This window comes from Tasmannia lanceolata, unplaced genomic scaffold (assembly GCF_043159265.1).
Source record: "Tasmannia lanceolata isolate RefF3 unplaced genomic scaffold, GAP_Taslan_0.1 ptg000015l, whole genome shotgun sequence".
In the NCBI taxonomy this organism is placed as follows: domain Eukaryota; kingdom Viridiplantae; phylum Streptophyta; class Magnoliopsida; order Canellales; family Winteraceae; genus Tasmannia; species Tasmannia lanceolata.
The window spans coordinates 61,826,511-61,844,034 of NW_027518692.1; the positions used below are offsets into that span (position 1 = coordinate 61,826,511).

The 17,524-nt window shown below is 40.0% G+C and overlaps 2 protein-coding genes and 1 long non-coding RNA gene across 5 annotated transcripts; 1 reads left to right on the plus strand and 2 right to left on the minus strand.

Moving 5' to 3' along the window:
* Positions 1-1,028: 1,028 nt before the first annotated feature.
* LOC143892875 (uncharacterized) lies at positions 1,029-15,148 on the plus strand. Its single transcript, XR_013255643.1, has 3 exons — positions 1,029-1,446; positions 14,506-14,599; positions 14,768-15,148. It is a non-coding gene; the product is annotated as an uncharacterized LOC143892875 (long non-coding RNA).
* On the minus strand, positions 7,472-10,193 carry LOC143892874 (malvidin galactosylase UGT88C3-like). Its single transcript, XM_077397784.1, has 2 exons — positions 9,405-10,193; positions 7,472-8,387 (listed from the first exon to the last, which is right to left on the minus strand). The coding sequence occupies exons 1-2, from the start codon at positions 10,027-10,029 to the stop codon at positions 7,594-7,596; spliced, it is 1,419 nt and encodes a 472-aa protein (XP_077253899.1). The 5' UTR covers positions 10,030-10,193; the 3' UTR covers positions 7,472-7,593.
* TPX2 (targeting protein for XKLP2) lies at positions 11,834-17,408 on the minus strand. 3 transcript variants are annotated; one of them, XM_077397783.1, is made up of 22 exons: positions 17,110-17,407; positions 16,611-16,693; positions 16,434-16,504; positions 16,119-16,286; positions 15,918-16,030; positions 15,636-15,822; positions 15,418-15,520; positions 15,196-15,324; positions 14,987-15,100; positions 14,682-14,864; positions 14,518-14,580; positions 14,332-14,421; positions 14,166-14,242; positions 14,006-14,084; positions 13,786-13,917; positions 13,600-13,683; positions 13,402-13,521; positions 13,142-13,308; positions 12,904-13,012; positions 12,494-12,553; positions 12,203-12,297; positions 11,834-12,090 (listed from the first exon to the last, which is right to left on the minus strand). In XM_077397783.1, exons 1-22 carry the CDS (start codon positions 17,279-17,281, stop codon positions 11,985-11,987), a joined length of 2,505 nt encoding a protein of 834 aa, XP_077253898.1. In that variant the 5' UTR covers positions 17,282-17,407; the 3' UTR covers positions 11,834-11,984. The 3 variants fall into 3 exon arrangements, with proteins under 3 accessions (XP_077253898.1, XP_077253897.1, XP_077253896.1); XM_077397782.1 differs by having other exon boundaries at positions 13,600-13,917; positions 15,636-15,810; positions 17,110-17,408; XM_077397781.1 differs by having other exon boundaries at positions 13,600-13,917; positions 17,110-17,408.
* Between the last annotated feature and the right edge of the window lie 116 nt (positions 17,409-17,524).

Consider the following 17,524-nt stretch of genomic DNA (forward strand, 5'->3'; position numbering starts at 1 on the left):
AGCCACTTTCATGGCTTGAAGAACTAGGGGGCAACTGATAGGGTCCGGACTCAGCACTGAGGGAATCCGGACTCAGCAATCCGGACTCAGCACTGAGGGGTCCGAACTCAGCATCCAATTAGCTTCTGGCACGTGGCCCTCACAAGGACCGTTGGAAGGCCAACACCTGTCTCCCCTAGGTGTGACACCTGGACCAATCAGGGACCTCCACCTGCCCTCCTTAGGTATGAAACCTGGTCCATACAGAGGCCACCACCTGGCTCACAACTACCACCTGTCCTAGACAGGTGGCTCAGAATCACTATAAATAGCCTTCACTTGTTCTAAGGTGAGGGTCCTGAAAATCTGAGAACCAAAACTCTAAGCTTTTTGCTCTGACATTGCTCTACACTCCTGCTCATACTGACTTGAGTGTCGAAGCGCCCGTCCGGAGTATCACTCCGGGTTGGTCCTCTGACCCTTTTCTTTCTTGTCTGTACTGTGTGCAGCGCAGGACTCAACCAGCCATTCAGCCGTGGCTCGTTAGCCCGGACCACCCAGCCCTACCATAACCTGTTACCGATTTTAGGCCTAACAGTTTGCAACTAATGTGGTCATCATTTTATCAAGGTAAATCATATATCTGCCCCATTTTCTTCCATGGGCCACCTCCTTTTAGAGGAAAGACTAAAGGGTCATAAGGGGGTGTACAGTCTTTTTTTATAATTTAACTACTTTTGTCGGACATTTCATTTTTCTATTAGAATCAAATGAAAGATTGGGACGTGTTATAAGAAAGACGTGAAGATGTGGACGCATGAATGACGTAGAGGGTGACGAAGGAATCGATAAAGCAATCCATCTACGCAATTGACTTAGTGCAGTTGGGTGCCATTCATTGGCTCTTTGAAGATCAGGAAATTTCTTGAAAATTTCCTAAATTTTTATTTAGGCTGTGGCCCATCTAATGGACGGTTTGGATCATCTTATGTGCAGGTCATACCGTACTTTTAATAAAGGGAGGAGTGCAATCATCAAAATGTAGGAGTGTTGATATCATTTCCCTCTCCAAATATCTTTCATTTCTAAAATTACATAGGGGTGACCCGGGAGTATTCGTGGTGGCTGCTCTCTCGTGCAACAGCCAGCCGGCGTGGTCCTTAGCAAATCCCGTAATCGAAATATGTGGAGTAAATAGAGAAAAAATATTTTCGAATTTTCTTTTGAACTCTTCCCAAACATTTGTCTTGTTCATCATCCTGAGGGTCAACTAATAAAGAGTCTGCTTGGAAAGTGGAGACTTTGAGTGACGGCACCGCCGCCTCCGCCTCTCCACCACTCCGGTCTCTCTCCTTGGCAATTCCGCTGCCCGCTCTCCACTTCCGTCTCTTTCTTTTATATTTGGGGATTATTCTCTACTCCATTTTGGGATTTATTCTCTGCTCACCGAAGCTCGCCTTCTTCCAGGTATTATATTTCTGATTTTTTATTTTTATTTTCCCATATTTTGAAATTATGGACCTGATGTAGAATCAAAATATCAAGTATGTTACTTCCTAGTTCCTATGGCCCTTCATGGCTTCATCTTCATCATATAAAAGCTCGTGAAATTATGTGCGCCTAATTCGGTTATAACCAAACTAACCGAATAACCGAAGAACTATTTCGGTTCGGTTAGTTTCGGTCCAAAAAGATTTCGGTTACGGATTTTTACTAACCGAAATTATTCTGGTTATTAAAAATATGGCAAATCGATTCGGTTGTAACTGATTGAGCAGCCCATTACAGTTGTCATCACTTGCAAATGACGAGGCGTGAAGTACCTTCTCGGAAGGTGGCTAGCAAATTCCTTATTAGTAGTACTTATGGTTTAAAATTTCGGTTTCGGTAACCGTTTCGGACCCACTGAAACCCGAAATTTGGTAATTTGGTTCGAAATTCCTGACCGAAACACTTTTTTAAAATAAATAATGGTATTTAATCGAAATTTCAAACCAAAATTACTGAAATTACCGAAATTTGGTAAACGGTGAAAAATGAAATTTTTCGGTCGAAATTTAAAACCACGGTAGTACTAGAGAATGAGTGAGTTACTAGAAAACGTTAGAATAAAGTCAAATTTATATGGTTTTTTTAAAAGACACTTAATGGCATAACTGCTGCCTCCTTTCCTTGGTTAGAGCCGTTGATTTGATCCACAAGGCCCTTGATCCATCAAGCCTCATTCCTTCGAGTAAAAAAACTATTAATTTTAGGGAAATGATATCAGCACAACCATGCTTTTATACAGGCGTTAGCTTGTCTTTTAGTATTTAAAGAGCCATAAAAAGGTTATTTTGGATTTCAGCCCGGACCAAAATTTGAAACTGAAACCGAAGTTTAAAAATTTCAGCCGAAATTATAAGTTTTCACCGAAATATCCACCGAAACCGAAATTGCCACCGAAATCTCGTTTTTGGCTGGGGCCGAAATCGAAACTTCATCAAACAACTGCAAGAATTCGTACATTATTTAGAAAAAACAAGAAAAAAAAAATAAAATTCAGCAGGCATTGAAAAATTCTTCAAAATCCGGCCTCAGTTGTCTAAAGCAACAAAGAGGTCCACCCAGTGCACATTGTGCAAACCGTGTAAGCTAAAGCTATATACTACGATGCTTTCCGAGTGCATTTGTAGCATCATTTTGAAAAAATAATAACTGACGCCAAATTTTAAAGCAGAACAAATTGTCCAATTAAGAAATTTATACTAAATGTGGGAAATTTTGACTGGGTAGAACTATAGTTAGCAAAACTCCGTTTTAAATTGAGTCTTTTTTAAAGCGCGCGTTTTATTGGTGTGCCATTTAAAATTCCGTTTAAAACTTTTACAACGAATAAAACTCCGTTTTTTGAGGCCTACTTAAATACTCTTCCCAAAAGAAATTTATTGTGCCCTACTTCTCATTTATGCCACCAGATTCATCGATCCGATCTGGTGGTCAAATCCCGTTGGGAATACCTTGATCTGATTATCTTACACCCTTAATTCATAAGCTTCATGATGTTTCTACCGGATCAACTGTTTTAATTTCACATACATGATGCCCAATAATTGCCTTTCAGGATTGATCTAAATGCAACTTTCTACATAGTTTTTTCTCTTGAAATAATTAATCAAATTTTCTTTTCCTGTGGGCAAAAACTGGGGGTTTGGGGGACCTCTATCAGTGTATTAATGAAATGAGGGGATATTAGCGAGAGGACTGTCATCCTTTACAAGGGCAATCAACTTTAGAAAGTAATACACGTAATCAATCTTGTCTATTTAGGCTTTGGTTTTCCCACGCAAACACCCAGAAAAAAAAAATACTGCTTGGTTTTCCAAATAGTTTTTGGGGTTATTTTAAGATGGTTAGCAATTTAATATCCCCAAAAGCATGTCTCCTTGCTAATTGTTGTTACTGGCAGCAAGTTGGATACCTCATATTTTGTCTTGATTTGGAATTGAGTTTTGAATACAAAATGAATAGATCCGGCAGCTCATGTTGAGGGTGACAGAGAGGGAAGGAGGTACTTCCTAGCGGAGGGGAGAGGTTGAGGAGCCAAAGAGTGAAGGAAACGGCTAGATCTATAGATTTCTAATTACATATTTCCACAGCATATTTGAAAATCTGATTTTTTTAACTGTCAAGTGCTAAATTAGAAATCCAAGAATTTGATCCGAATCCAAATTACAATGCAAAAAGGGTTGGAAATGTGAGAAATCCAAATCAAAATCTTTTCGGCATCCAAACGGGCTCCAATATTCTTTCCTTATGTTTTTTTGCCAAATTGTCGCTTGTTCAGTCTGCTAATTTGGATAACTAGTAAAAATGCATGTGCATACTATTCATTTAAATTATCCATTTAAAATTGTACATACCACATCATAGGTTGATCTAAACCGTCCATGTGATGGAACACAAGATCAATAAGTTGTGCCCTTAAAATCATTTCCATAGGCATATCCTAGCCCTCCAATCTATAGAGGTTTCCATGATTGTTGTTCCTCTTAAGGTGCCCAGAATTCGTCAATATTTTTATAGGTGTCCTGCATTCGTAATATCAACATTTCTATAATTTGACCCTATAGACACCCCATTTTGACTCGGATCGGGGTCCACGCACACAGTGAATAAGGAAAAGAAGTTTTTTCGTCATCGTTAGGGTTGCAACTTGGGTGTCAACCCGACCCAATTCGGGTTCGGTTGTGTCGGGCTGACCCGATTTCATATGGTACCAATTGTTGACCTTCTCAACTCAAGCCGGGTTGTTTTGGATTTTGAGAACCAATAGTGAGTCACCAATAATCAGTTTTTAATTCACAATCGGTTCTCAAAATCCAAACCAAACAGGGACTAACAATTAACAAAGGGAGATATTATCCGCACTACTATATTTTGATGATTACACTTTATTCAAGTATAGTATGGCCCGCACCATAGGATTATCCAAACCGTCCATGGTGTACTGTGGAGACTATTTCAATGTTCAAAAAGAAAAAAACACATATACAGAACTTCTTCAGATGAAACCCAAATTCGGGTTTCGGGTTTCGGGTCGGGTTGCTCGACAGCCCAACCCGACCCAACCTAATTTCCAATTGAGGTTGATTTTTTCCAACCCAACCTAACCCGATTTGCGAAAAAGCTTAACCCGACCCAACCCAAATTTGGTTTGAACCCGTCGGGTTCGGGTTAAACCCGACCTGCGTGGGAACATCCAAGTAACAATGACGGTTTGAAATTATATATAGTGCTAATGTCCTCACTACCATATTTTATAATGGCACTACACACCATATTTTGATGATCGCACTCCTCACTCTATTAAAATGTACGGTATGGCCCGTACCCTGTGTCGGTACTTTTCGTATGTAGATCACGATTTTACCCTGAAATAATTTCTCATAGAGATAAATGTTAGATATCAGTAAAGGGGTTAATGGTAATTCCGTGGCCCGCTCTCCGCTTCCGTCTCTTTCTCTTATATTTGGGGATTATTCTCTACTCAATTTTGGGGTTTATTCTCTGCTCACCGAAGCCACCGAAGCTCGCCTTCTTCTAGGTATTATATTTCTGATTTTCTTTTTTTATTTTCCCAGATTTTGAAATTATAGACCTGCTGTAGAAGCAAAATATCAAGTATGTTACTTCCTAGTTCCTATGGCCCTTCACGGCTTCATCTTCATCATATAAAAGCTCTTGAAATTATGTGCGCCTAATTCGGTTATAACCAAACTAACCGAATAACCAAAGAACTATTTCGGTTTGGTTAGTTTCGGTCCAAAAAAAATTCGGTTTCCGTTACTGTTTTTTACTAACCGAAATTATTTTGGTTATTAAAAACATGGCAAATCGGTTCGGTTGTAACTGATTTGGCAGCCCTAATACAGCTATCATCACTTGCAAAGGACGAGGCGCGAAGTACCTTCTGGGAAGGTGGCTAGCAAATTCCTTATTAGTAGTACTCATGGTTTAAAATTTCGGTTTCGGTAACCGTTTCGGACCCACCGAAAACTGAAATTTCGGTCCAAAATTTGGTTCTAAATTTCAGACCGTAACACTTTTTTTAAAATTAAATAATGTCATTTAATCGAAATTTTGGACCAAAATTACCCAAATTTGGTAAACGGCGAAAAATGAAATTTCAAAACATTTCGGTGTCGGTCGAAATTTAAAACCATGGTAGTATTAGAGAATGAGTGAGTTACTAGAAAACGTTAGAATAAAGTCAAATTTATTGTTTTCTTAAAAGACACTTATTGGCATGACTGCTGCCTCCTTTACTTGGTTAGAGCCGTTGATTTGATCCACAAGGCCCTTGATCCATCAAGCCTCATTCCTTCGAGTAAAAAAACTATTAATTTTAGGGAAATGATATCAGCACAACCATGTTTTTATACATGGTTTAGCTTGTCTTTAGGTATTTAAAGAGCCATAAAAAGGTTATTTTGGATTTCAACCCGGACCAAAATTTAAAACTGAAACCGAAGTTTAAAAATTTCAGCCGAAATTATAAGATTTCACCGAAATATCCACCGAAAAGGAAATTGCCACCGAAATCGAAATTTCATCAAACAACTGCAAGAATTCGTACATTATTTAGAAAAAACAAGAAAAAAAATACAATTAAGCATGCATCGAAAAATTCTTCAAAATCCGGCCTCAGTTGTCTAAAGCAACAAAGAGGTCCACCCAGTGCACATTGTGCAAACCGTGTAAGCTAAAGCTATACTACGATGCTTTCCGAGTGCATTTGCAGCATCATTTTGAAAAAATAATAACTGAAGCCAAATTTTAAAGCAGAACAAATTGTCCAATTAAGAAATTTATACTAAATGTGGGAGATTTTGACTGGGTAGAACTATAGTTAGCAAAACTCCGTTTTAAATTGAGTCTTTTTTAAAGCGCGCGTTTTATTGGTGTGCCATTTAAAATTCCGTTTAAAACTTTTACAACGAATAAAACTCCGTTTTTTGAGGCAAAAGTTGTGTTTTAAATGTTTTAAGCACGCTTTGTTGGCAAACTTTCCAATTTTACCCCACCATATTTTGTAAATGACAAAATTCTAAACTCATTTAGTTGGGTTTCCGTTTTTTTTACTATGTTTTTTGAGCCAATACTGTATTAAACTCAAATTTTTGCCGTACCGTTTTTTTTTTGCCGATTCACGTTTTGCTAACTATGGGTAGAACTCACTCCTAAAAGATAGCCATTAGAGGAGTGTCCCCATTCCCCATCCCCATCCATTTCACTTATCCGATGTGGGACTGTTTGCTTTTGAGTGGGACCCCAACACTGAGTAGGAAGCAAGTGCGAGAGGTGATGTTGGAAGTAGAAGTGAAAAGCAAGTGCGAGAAGTGATGTTGGAAGTAGAAGTGAAAAGCGAGGGACTCAGAAAAGTGAAAATATAAGACATGAAAAGCTCTAAAGTAAAGAAAATCCATGCAGAAAGAGCCGTCGAAAGTCTAATTTCAAGAAGAAAAAACAGAGGGCGTCATTGAAAGTCATTAAGCATGTAATAATTCCTACCGGATAAAAAAAAATGTAAAAAAAGAGTTCAATTATAATACGTTGTAGTCAAGGCTTACAAGTAGTAATGAAGACTTCTCAACTTATTGAGTTACTAGGATTTATTAAGTCCTAATTACATTCTTTTTCTAGGGTTGCTAGCAAAATGGGAATCCATTTTGTAAAAAAAGGACTAGAATCTTTATCGTGACATGAAGAATGACCGAATTGTTGGTCAATTCAACTTGAGTCTTTATTTTAAGAACTGATCGCCATTTTCGAAGTCTTTTCCTTTTTTAAATACGCTTCTTCAACATTATCAAATGAGAAAACATTCTTATAAGAAAAATACTCACCTAAATAAGAAGTGTACGCAAAATCAATTCCATGGTTATTTCCACACCCCTGGTTTCCTCTTAATTTTAGTGCGTTGCTCAGGAGGTTCCTGCGCAACGTTGCGGAGCCAAATATTGTTCATACCATTCACTTTCTTCATATTATAAAGAAACACAAACCTATCAAATTCTAAACAAAATTTAATACTGGGTACAATCTTTCAAACGATTCATCCTCTTTCCACCATTAAGTACCTTGTGCAAACTGGTGGGCCAGGCGTTTGAAGGTAGCAAAGGAAGAACCCCCTTCTTCAATTGCCCCCTTACCAATCTCTGAAAACTCTTTAGCCCTCTTCCTTACTTTCTTTCCTTCCTCATACTCCCCCATCAAACACCTCACTCCCCTCTCCACCTCCTCTCCCTTCACCAAACCCTCTCCCTTATAATCCAATCTCAGCTCCACAGCCAAACCCAACTCCTTCACCAGCAGAAAACCATTAAGCCTCTGCTCTGCATACAATGGCCAGGCTAAAACTGGCACTCCACCCCACAAGCTCTCCAAAAAAGAATTCCACCCACAATGAGAAACAAAACCACCCACAGCCGGGTGTGCTAGTATTTCTGTTTGTGGGGCCCAAGATGGCCATACCAATCCCCTCTCCATCGTCCGATCTAAGAATCCTTCTGGTAAAATCTCGTCCAAATTCGCATCCGACGGCATGCTGAACCCCTCTCCCGATCGGAATCGCAGGGCCCACAGAAATCGGCATCCGCTCTGCTCTAGCCCAAGAGCTATCTCCTTAACTTGGGCAGCAGGGAAGGTGCCCATGCTCCCGAAGCATAAGAACACCACTGATGCTAGAGGCTGCTTGTTCAGCCATTTGATGCAGGCATTTGATGACATTTCTGGGTTCTCTTTGACGCCGATCAAAGGTCCTACTGGATAGATGGGTGGGGTGGGGTGGTCCGGCAAGCATCGCCCCTCGTTGATTGTCTCAAGCACTGCGGATTCTAGCTCCGCGAATGTGTTCACGATTATACCTGTGAAGGAAAACACAGATCAAACTAGAGAAAAAAAGAAAAGAAAAAAGAGTGCCTACTAAGAGACTGCTACAACAATTTCACTTAGAAGTCACCCATCCTAGTACTCTCTCCCACAAGTGCGCTTCACTTTGGGGTTCAGGATTAGTATGTGAAACAACCAATTATCCCAAAACTCTAATAGCTTTTGTTTGGTTGGCCATAGGGAAATTTTGAGTTTTGAACCCAATAGCTCTAATACCATATAAAATAACCAGTTACTCCAAAAGTAGGGCGGGCAACAGGCCAGGGCTGGAAGGACCATTCCCCGTCCCCGCTTCGGGGATGGCGGGGAATCCACCGTCCCTGCCCCGCGGGGATTACCTAATCCCCATCTCCGCCCCACACAAAAATCCTCACCTCAAAAAAGATTTTTAACACCAAAACAAGCAGTATTTGTGCACTTGTCAAAATATGGTATTGCCAATATCACTAGCATACAAAAAGTGAAGTGATATTTACACCCCTTTTCATCACCAGGGACACCTGCTGCCAGTATGCCAATGACTAAAGGGGGCCTAATGTACTTGATGTCAGAAGAATCTAGTGGCCTTGATTGCCACGTACACTGGCGTTGGGTGTCCCTGGTGATGAAAAGGGGCGTAAATATCACTTCCCTAAAAAAAATATTCACTGTTAAAAACACTAAAACAATACTAAAATAAGAGGATATTGATAATGGCTTGCATAGTAAAACGGGGCGGGTCCGGTCCATCTCCATCTCCATCCCCGCCCCGTCCCGTCCCGTCCCGCTTCAGTGTATCAATGGCAAAAAGGGGGCTCATGTACTTTATGTTAGAAAAATCCAGAGGCTTTGATTGCAAAGTACACTGGCAAATGGGTGTCTCTGGTGATAAAAGGGGCGTAAATATCATTTCCCTTAATCATTTATACACATTTGTGCTGCTATGATTGCACCCTAAGACAGTTGGCCTATGTGTCTACGTAAGAGATGATAAGATCTAAAGTTATAAATACCTTTTGCCTTTGGGAATCTCAGAGCATGGGAGAGGAAACTCTGATACCCCTCATCTCTAACCAACATTGGCTCAGGCAAGACGAGCGATGGCAATGGAGGCAAGCCTGGAATTTCTACTTCTCCTTCCAAGTCTTTGTAGTGGCCGGTAATTTTTGCATCGAGGGTGGGGAGATAGAGCATGAGCGCGAGCAGGGGTGCACCAGAGGCAAAATAGATGTAGCCCGGGATGCCGAGCTCCTCCTCAACATCAAACATGGACGTCATGAAGAAGTCGAGGACTAAAGCGTGGATAGGGGTGGAAGGAGAAGAGAATTTGAGTTGGGTGATGGCGTTTTTGATATGTGGGTTGTGCTTCTCTATGAAGAGTGACAAGTGGGCCATCGCGCTCTTGGTTCTGTCGAACGGGAGGTCTACGTGAGGGAGCTCGATGAAGGTGATGTCTAGACCGACGACGGATTCAATATAAGAAGCGATGGAGGAGGAGGAGGAAGAGGAGGGAAAAGCGGGGCCCATAGTGAGAAGGGTAATGGAGAAGTTGTGTTGGACAAGGTGTTTCGCTAACTCCACCATTGGCGTCATGTGGCCACTGCCCGGCGCTGGTAACAACACTAATCTTGCCTTCATTCTTCCTCTTTTCTTCTTCTTCTTCTTCTTCTCTACTTTATATGCCTACTCCTGGTCCTATACTTGTTCCATTCACTTGGTTTGCAACTAATGTGGTCATCATTTTATCAAGGGCAATCATATATTTGCCCTAGGGGTGTAAACGAGCCGAGCCAGGCTCGGGCTCGGCTCGCTAGCCTTATCGAGATTGGGTTATATTAAATTCACACCCCTATCTAGTGCAATTTGACACTCTTTTTACACTACGGGGGGTGGTCCAAGTAACAAATGGGGTTCCAAAAAAAAGTGACATATTTTGCCTCCCCCTGTCACTCCCTGGACAACCCTTTTAGTGTATATATTAACATATAATATATATATTTAAATATATTAAATTCTTAACGAGCCGAGCCGAGCCTGGCCTAACTCGGGCTCGGCTCGAATCGAGCGACCTTCCGAGCCCGAGCCAAAATGGACACCCTTAATTTGCCCCATTTTCTTCCATGGGCCACCACCTCCTTCTAAAGTAAAGACTAAGTACAGTCTTTTTAATAATTTAAGTACTTTTGTCGGACATTTCCATTTTTATTAGAATCAAATGAAAGATTGGGACGTGTTATAAGAAAGACGTGAAGATGAGGATGAGGACTCATGACGTAGAGGGTGACGAAGGAATCAAATAAAGCAATCCATCTACTGTTGGGTGACATTCATTGACCCTTCGAAGATCAGGAAAATTCTTGAAAATTTCCTGATTTTTTATGCACCATTTTTCAACTTTAAAAATCCAATACATTTTCAAAAGGGAAATGATATCCCCACTACTGTATTTTGATTATCACACTCCTCGCTTTATTAAAAAAAGTATGGCATAGCCCGCACCATAGGATGATCCAAACCGTGCATTAGATGGGACACAGATGGTTGTGCCCCAAAAATCATTTCCATGAGGGTTAGGATCAACCCTCTACTATCCTGTCCCCCCTCTATAGATCGGTGGGTTACTATCAAACCCATGGAAATGATTTTGGGGGCACAACCTATTTAGGGTGTGGCTCATCTAATGGACGGTTTGGATCATCCTATGGTGCCGGTCATACCGTACTTTTACTAATTGTTGTTACCAGTTCAACAACAAATTCCCCAAGTTGGATACCTCATATATTTTGTCTTTGGATTTGGAATTGAGTTTTGAATACAATGGATAGATCGGTGGGTTACTATCAAACCCATGGAAATGATTTTGGGGGCACAACCTATTTAGGGTGTGGCTCATCTAATGGACGGTTTGGATCATCCTATGGTGCCGGTCATACCGTACTTTTACTAATTGTTGTTACCAGTTCAACAACAAATTCCCCAAGTTGGATACCTCATATATTTTGTCTTTGGATTTGGAATTGAGTTTTGAATACAATGGACGGTTTAGGGCAGCTCATGTTGAGGGAGAGACAGAGAGGGAAGGGCCTAGTGGAGGGGAGAGGTTGAGGAGCCAAAGAGTGAAGGAAAACGGCCAGATCTGTAGATTTCTAATTACTTATTTCCACAGCATATTTCGAAATCTGATTTTTTTAACTGTCAGTTGCTGAATTAGAAATCCAAGAATTTGATCCGGATCCAAATTTGCCATTACATCAGGGTTTTTTACACGTTACCTGACCAATTTGCACTCGGATTCCCCAAATTCTCCGCTTCACATAATTTGCATCTTGATTTCCCAAAAACAAACAAGTTATAGCACAGTAAACCAATCCATTGAAGAAGAATAAATTTGTTTTAATCACTCTCCCAAAAATTGGGAGAATTGAAGAGTAAAAATATCTCCTCCTAATGCCTGAAAAATTCATTATGAAATTATGTGTTGGTACACCAAGGAATGCACAAAGAATAAAATAATTTCTCTGTGTTGGGTTCAAATATTCTTGACCCCCCCACACACACATCATCTGCACTACAAGCAACACAACAGCAAGCACTCATCTCATGCAAGTCCCAGTAGCAGTAGTTCTTCCTCTTCTCGAGTAGTACCTTTGGACCAGATGCAAGTTTGGAGACTTGGGCTTCGTTGTTTCTTTCAATGACCTGGTCACCATCATTCATCATCATCATTATCATTATCGTAATAAAAAAATACGTGGAACAAGTATATACCAATATACATACACCGGGAGGGGATTAGAGTTAGATTGCTTACTTCTGTGGAAGGAATGGATTGGCGAAATTGGGGATGGGTCTTGCATGGGGCACCATCGTCCTTCTCATCTGTTTCACTGCCTTCTCTTCCTCCATCTGCAAAAGAGATCAGTAATTTTTAGTTTCAAATAGAAATCAAAAGCACATAATATTTTTTGGTTGCAACACAAAGCACTGTCCCCCCCAACTTAGATTACGGGCCTTAGCTGCCACAGAGTATAAACTATGATGCATCAATATAGTTTTTTTAGCACAGAGAATAAAAACATGTTATAACAAGATTCATCATTACCAGTTTCGCAGATTCATGCTCCTCCCTGTACCTCTTATACATCATTTCTTTCTCCTTAACCTGTACAGAAAATGTAGGTAATAATCAACCAGCCATTGCATAATTGGGTCGCCGCTGCATATGAAATCAACACCCCCCATTTATGATATCTTCAAACACAAACACACACCAAAGGACACCAAAAGCACACACACCGAACGACACACAAGACAGACACAATAACAACACCCCCATTGATATCTTCACACACAAACACGCACACCAAAAGCACACAAGATGTTTCAAATCTCAATACATAATGTCTAAACATAAATGTACAACAAATTGTATACAACGGTCCTTTATGGAAATTGTACAACAAATGGAATACAGTAGTCCTTTTATCAAAGAGAAGATGACAGACTACATACCTTTATATCAAACTCTGCCCTATCAATGGCACGATGGTCTACATGAAGAGCAAACTCTTGAACTTCTGTGAGCGGTTTCCTTGACTTCTCAGGAACTGGAAGTGGGTCTCTGCAAGGCAAAAGATTAAATGATAAGCTTAATCTCCTATTGTTGTCTCCAAGCAAAGTTAGAGATAGAAAAAGCCCAAGCCTAATCCAGTTTAGTGTGTGATCAAATGTTAGTTTTATGGAAGCTTACTCTTTCAAAATGGGTTGTGCTCTGAAGATTCTCATCTGTGCCTCATCTCTCTCCATTCTTTCCCTTTCTTCCATTTTCCTCTGCATTTCCTCTTCATGCCTAGCTAAGCTCTCCAGCTGGAAAGCCTCTGGTCTAGTGCATTCCTTTGGCTCTGGTTTTGGTGGTATCTGCATAGATTGTCACAACATAATGTAAGAAACATATCCCTTATCTGATAAAAAGTGAATTTAGGGGAACTTCATTTATTAAAGATTAGTTACCACAGGATAATCGGTAGTATAAGGATATGGGTTAGCCTTCGGAATCCTAGCTCTCTCCTCCTCTATCTGTTTCTGTAGAAGTTCCTGTGCTAGCCGTCTCTCTTTCTCCATTCCTCGCTCCTGTATGTGGTAGGAGCAAGAGAGAAGAGTAAGCTCATGTATGTGTGCTAAAAATATATACAAGCGTGATATTCAAACCTCTGTGTGGAGATGGAAGGGACTTGGTTGTGTAATTCTTGGAAGTTTTTGGTGCTCCTGATGTGGCTCTGAGTTCAATGAAAGCTGCAGAAAAATAAGAAAGGAGCGGTACCATAAGTAAATCAACAATGCACAGTACCAAAGCCATTCAAAACCATTCAAAAAAAAAAGTTTTGATTTCAATACCTTGTCAAAAAGATCAACAACTACTGGTGGTGGCGGTATTCTATAATTTGTAGCAAAATGAAATTCTTGGGGTATTGTGAGTTGGCGTTTTGGATGACAAAATACTCCAAGGTCTCCTCTGCTATCAAATATCTGCAGAAATTTTATTTAGAAAAGAAAGTAAGATTATAAAGTTGTTATGTCTGTTAACTAAGATGCCAGAAAGGAGCCATGGTCTGACCTTCTTATTGAGTGGCCTAGCCTTGAATTTAGGCATCTTTTCCAGTTCCTCTTGCTCTAATTCTTGAGAACTTTTTATCCTGGAAAAAAAACAAGTACTTTTCTTATTAATAAAGACAAACGGGTTGAAAGACCAAAGAGCTTCAGAATTTGAGAATTACTTTGGCGGGCGCGCCCTTAGTGATGTTTCAAGAAGAGGGGTTTTTGGCTCTGTAAGCCTATGGAACTTTCCTTGATTCTGAAACATTTTTCCAAGTTAGTTCACTGGATGTTCTTTGACTATAGAGGAAAGGGGATTAAAGAATCATAACAGTCAAAAGCTTTTACTTGGCATGAAGAGTCTACAAAGGATGAAACTGATGCCGATGATGTTCCAGCATGGTGATAGGCTCTCTCCATCGTCTTCAAATGGAACTCCTGAGAGGACAAAAATCCATTTTAGCATCATATATATTTAGTGACTAACTTTTTCTTCTATATCTCTTTGTGATCATATTTCAGAATGCATTTTACCTGAAATTCTGGTGGCTGAGGCGTACTCCTTGGAAGTGCAGGCAACGAGGTAGCTTCAAGGATCTACACACGTGGGGCAATGGTGGGCAAGTAAAACAAATGAATACAACATCTAGACTGATTGGATATATCTAATTCTTATAGGAGTTATCAAAACAGCAGACCTTCTTGTTTACTGGTCGGGCTTTGAATTTTGGAATATTTGCCAACATTTCTTCCTCTAATTCAGCAGTGCTCTTCACCTTGGCAGGACGACTCCGGTGGGATGTTTCCAATTCAGGTTCTTTTGGCCGTGTCAAAGTAAGTTTAGGTCTTCTTTGGACCATTGAAGCAATACTGCCAACATCCTGAAATAGAATCAACATCACCAAATGATGTTGAGAATGAACCCAAAACAATTTCTACATGGTAGGAGAATAATCAATTTTGTAAGAAATAGAAAGGAACAAAAGAAGATTATGTAATTTACATGTGAAAGGGATTTGTTATGAGGCAGCTCCAACTCTCTTGTATTTGACTGGAATTTCCTTACCATTTCTGCCATGGAAATGAATGGGGCTGCCGCTGGTTCTCTAACATAAACCTTGAAATCCAAAAATCCAATAAGTAATGCCATTCTAATTGATGTTTATATGAGTTTATCTGAATAAGTGGTTAGGGAGAAGTTCTATTGCAAACCTTTCTTTGTGACAAATCATTTCTCCCCTCTCTACGACCTTTAATGGCTGATAAGGCTAAGTCACTACTGCCTGCGATTAAACCCTGCTTTGTCTTGTGGGGTAAAATCCTGTTTTTGACATTGAGTATCTGTACAAAGAATAAAGGTTTTACACACAACCCTAGAAGATCAAACAATGAAAAATCTAGGGAGCAAAGGGAGAAACAATTGCCAACAAGCACCTGTCTTGATCTTCCCTCGTCCAGCTTTTGCCGCTTAATTGCTTGGTTTTCTATAGCAATATCCGTGGTTCCTTTGGTCTTTGCAGAAATACTACCAGGACACCTAATCAAGCAAGCATCTGAGTCAATTACTAAATTGCGATCCAAATTTTTATACTAACACCAGAATTGAGAATTAAATGAAGATTTGGTGGGGACAGTATGATATAGAAACCCACCTCCTCACGCTTGCGGGTTTTAAGGTCTTATCTTCTGATGGTAGTGAATGGTTTTTAGGCTTTAGAGCGGACTTCTTTTTAATCAGGGAAGCTAATTTCTTAGCTGTCTCATTTTTCGAACTGTTGGGCATTGGCACTCCTTTCTTGGAAATCATCTGTGCTTTGGGTGTGCACTCTGTACATGTTTCTAAAACACTGTAAGTCTATGAACTGACACACATTCTTTAATCTAAATCTTTTAAAGAAAAATGCAAAGAAAACATTGTATCAGAACTCTCAAACCTTGGATGCCAATCACCCTTGACGCGGAATTAGCAGTGACAACTAAGGAAGAGGTCGTAGTTTCCTTGTTTGATTCCACAGACTTCACAATCGAAGAGTTCTCAGGCAAAATACTGTCATCAGCACAAATTTTGAGATCAGAATCATAATGGAATTTGAGGAAGAGTTTCAAGTAATATACTACTTGGGTAAAGAGCAAACCTTCCATTCACTTGAGTGCCACTGCTATCTTCACAAGGCTTAGGGGCTGAAGAAATCTGAGGCGGGTTTGGAATTACTGATTTAACAGGGCTAGTTGTATCTTTTTCTTGTTGCTGATGGATTTCTCCCATTCGGGTCTCAGTGCGAACAACAGACTCGGAAAAATACCTGGGCAATTTTGGTAATTTGAAACAGAAGCAAAGAATGTGTATTGTGAAAATATTCGTGTTTCCGCAAACGCAACAAACCCAAAAATCTCAAGGTATTTACTTGTATAGTTGTATGGTAAATCTCTTCAAAAAAGCAACAACCCACCTGGTATCCTCTGGTGCCAAAGTAGCATCCTTTCTCGGATTACATGTAGTTGAAGGGAATAATTCTGCTGCCTGTCATGAAATTCAAATTCTCCATGAAGAGCATCCATTTAATTCAAGAAGGAAACACACCATCAAACCAATTTGTTTTCTGTGAGAGAATGAGATGATAAATTACCTTGAGAATTTGTTCTGAATCTCCAAAATCGCAGAGGCTGTCTAGCTTAACAGATCTGCCTGCCTTTATTTTTTGCATGAAAGCTGCATTTAACCATTAAAGAAAGAGTAACCATAAAATCTTGTACCAAAAACCCCCCCAGAAGGGGGTTTTATGATCTTTTTTTTGTACAAAAAGAAATGATCTTTATCGCTAAAATAAAAGAAGCCATACAAACCCTAGGGTTTTATGATCTAAAATTCATACAGAAGATCAAGATCATTTAAAAAAAAACTAGGGTTTTATGATCTAAAATAATAAAAGAAACCATGAAAACCCGAATCAAGAAATTCATAGAGGATCAGATCATTTAGAAGAAGAAAAAAAACTAGGGTTTTTTTTACCGTAAACCAAGATAAATCTAGTCACCAATTACAAATAGAAAAAAAGGGAGTTGGTGGATTCTTTGTGATAATATAAATTGTCAAAAAGGAACGAAAGAAAGAGGGGGAAAACATACGAGAGGGAGCATAGCTGAGAGCGGTTTCGAACCAGAGCTCAGCCATTCGCTTCTCCTCTTCGGTTTCGTCGTTGATGAAATCGAAGAATCGAGGGGCCGAAAACTCGTATGTCTCATCAATCTGGAAAGCATGAGGAAGGCTTTCCGTTTCTGCCTTTGAATCTGCCGCCATTGGAGAGAGAGAGAGATTGATTGTAGTTCAATTAGCAAAAAATCGGTGGAGAGTTAGTAGTTACAGAGAGCGAGAATGAAAAAGGAGAGAGAGTAGTGGGAAAAATGAGGAAATGAGGAGACAGAGGCTTTTACTGCCGGTTTTATATCCCTAGGAGAATAACGTTATAATTCCAACGGTCGAAAATTTTGAAAAAGAAGAAGGCCGGACTAACGGAAGGGAGCGACTCTCTGGAAAAGGGTC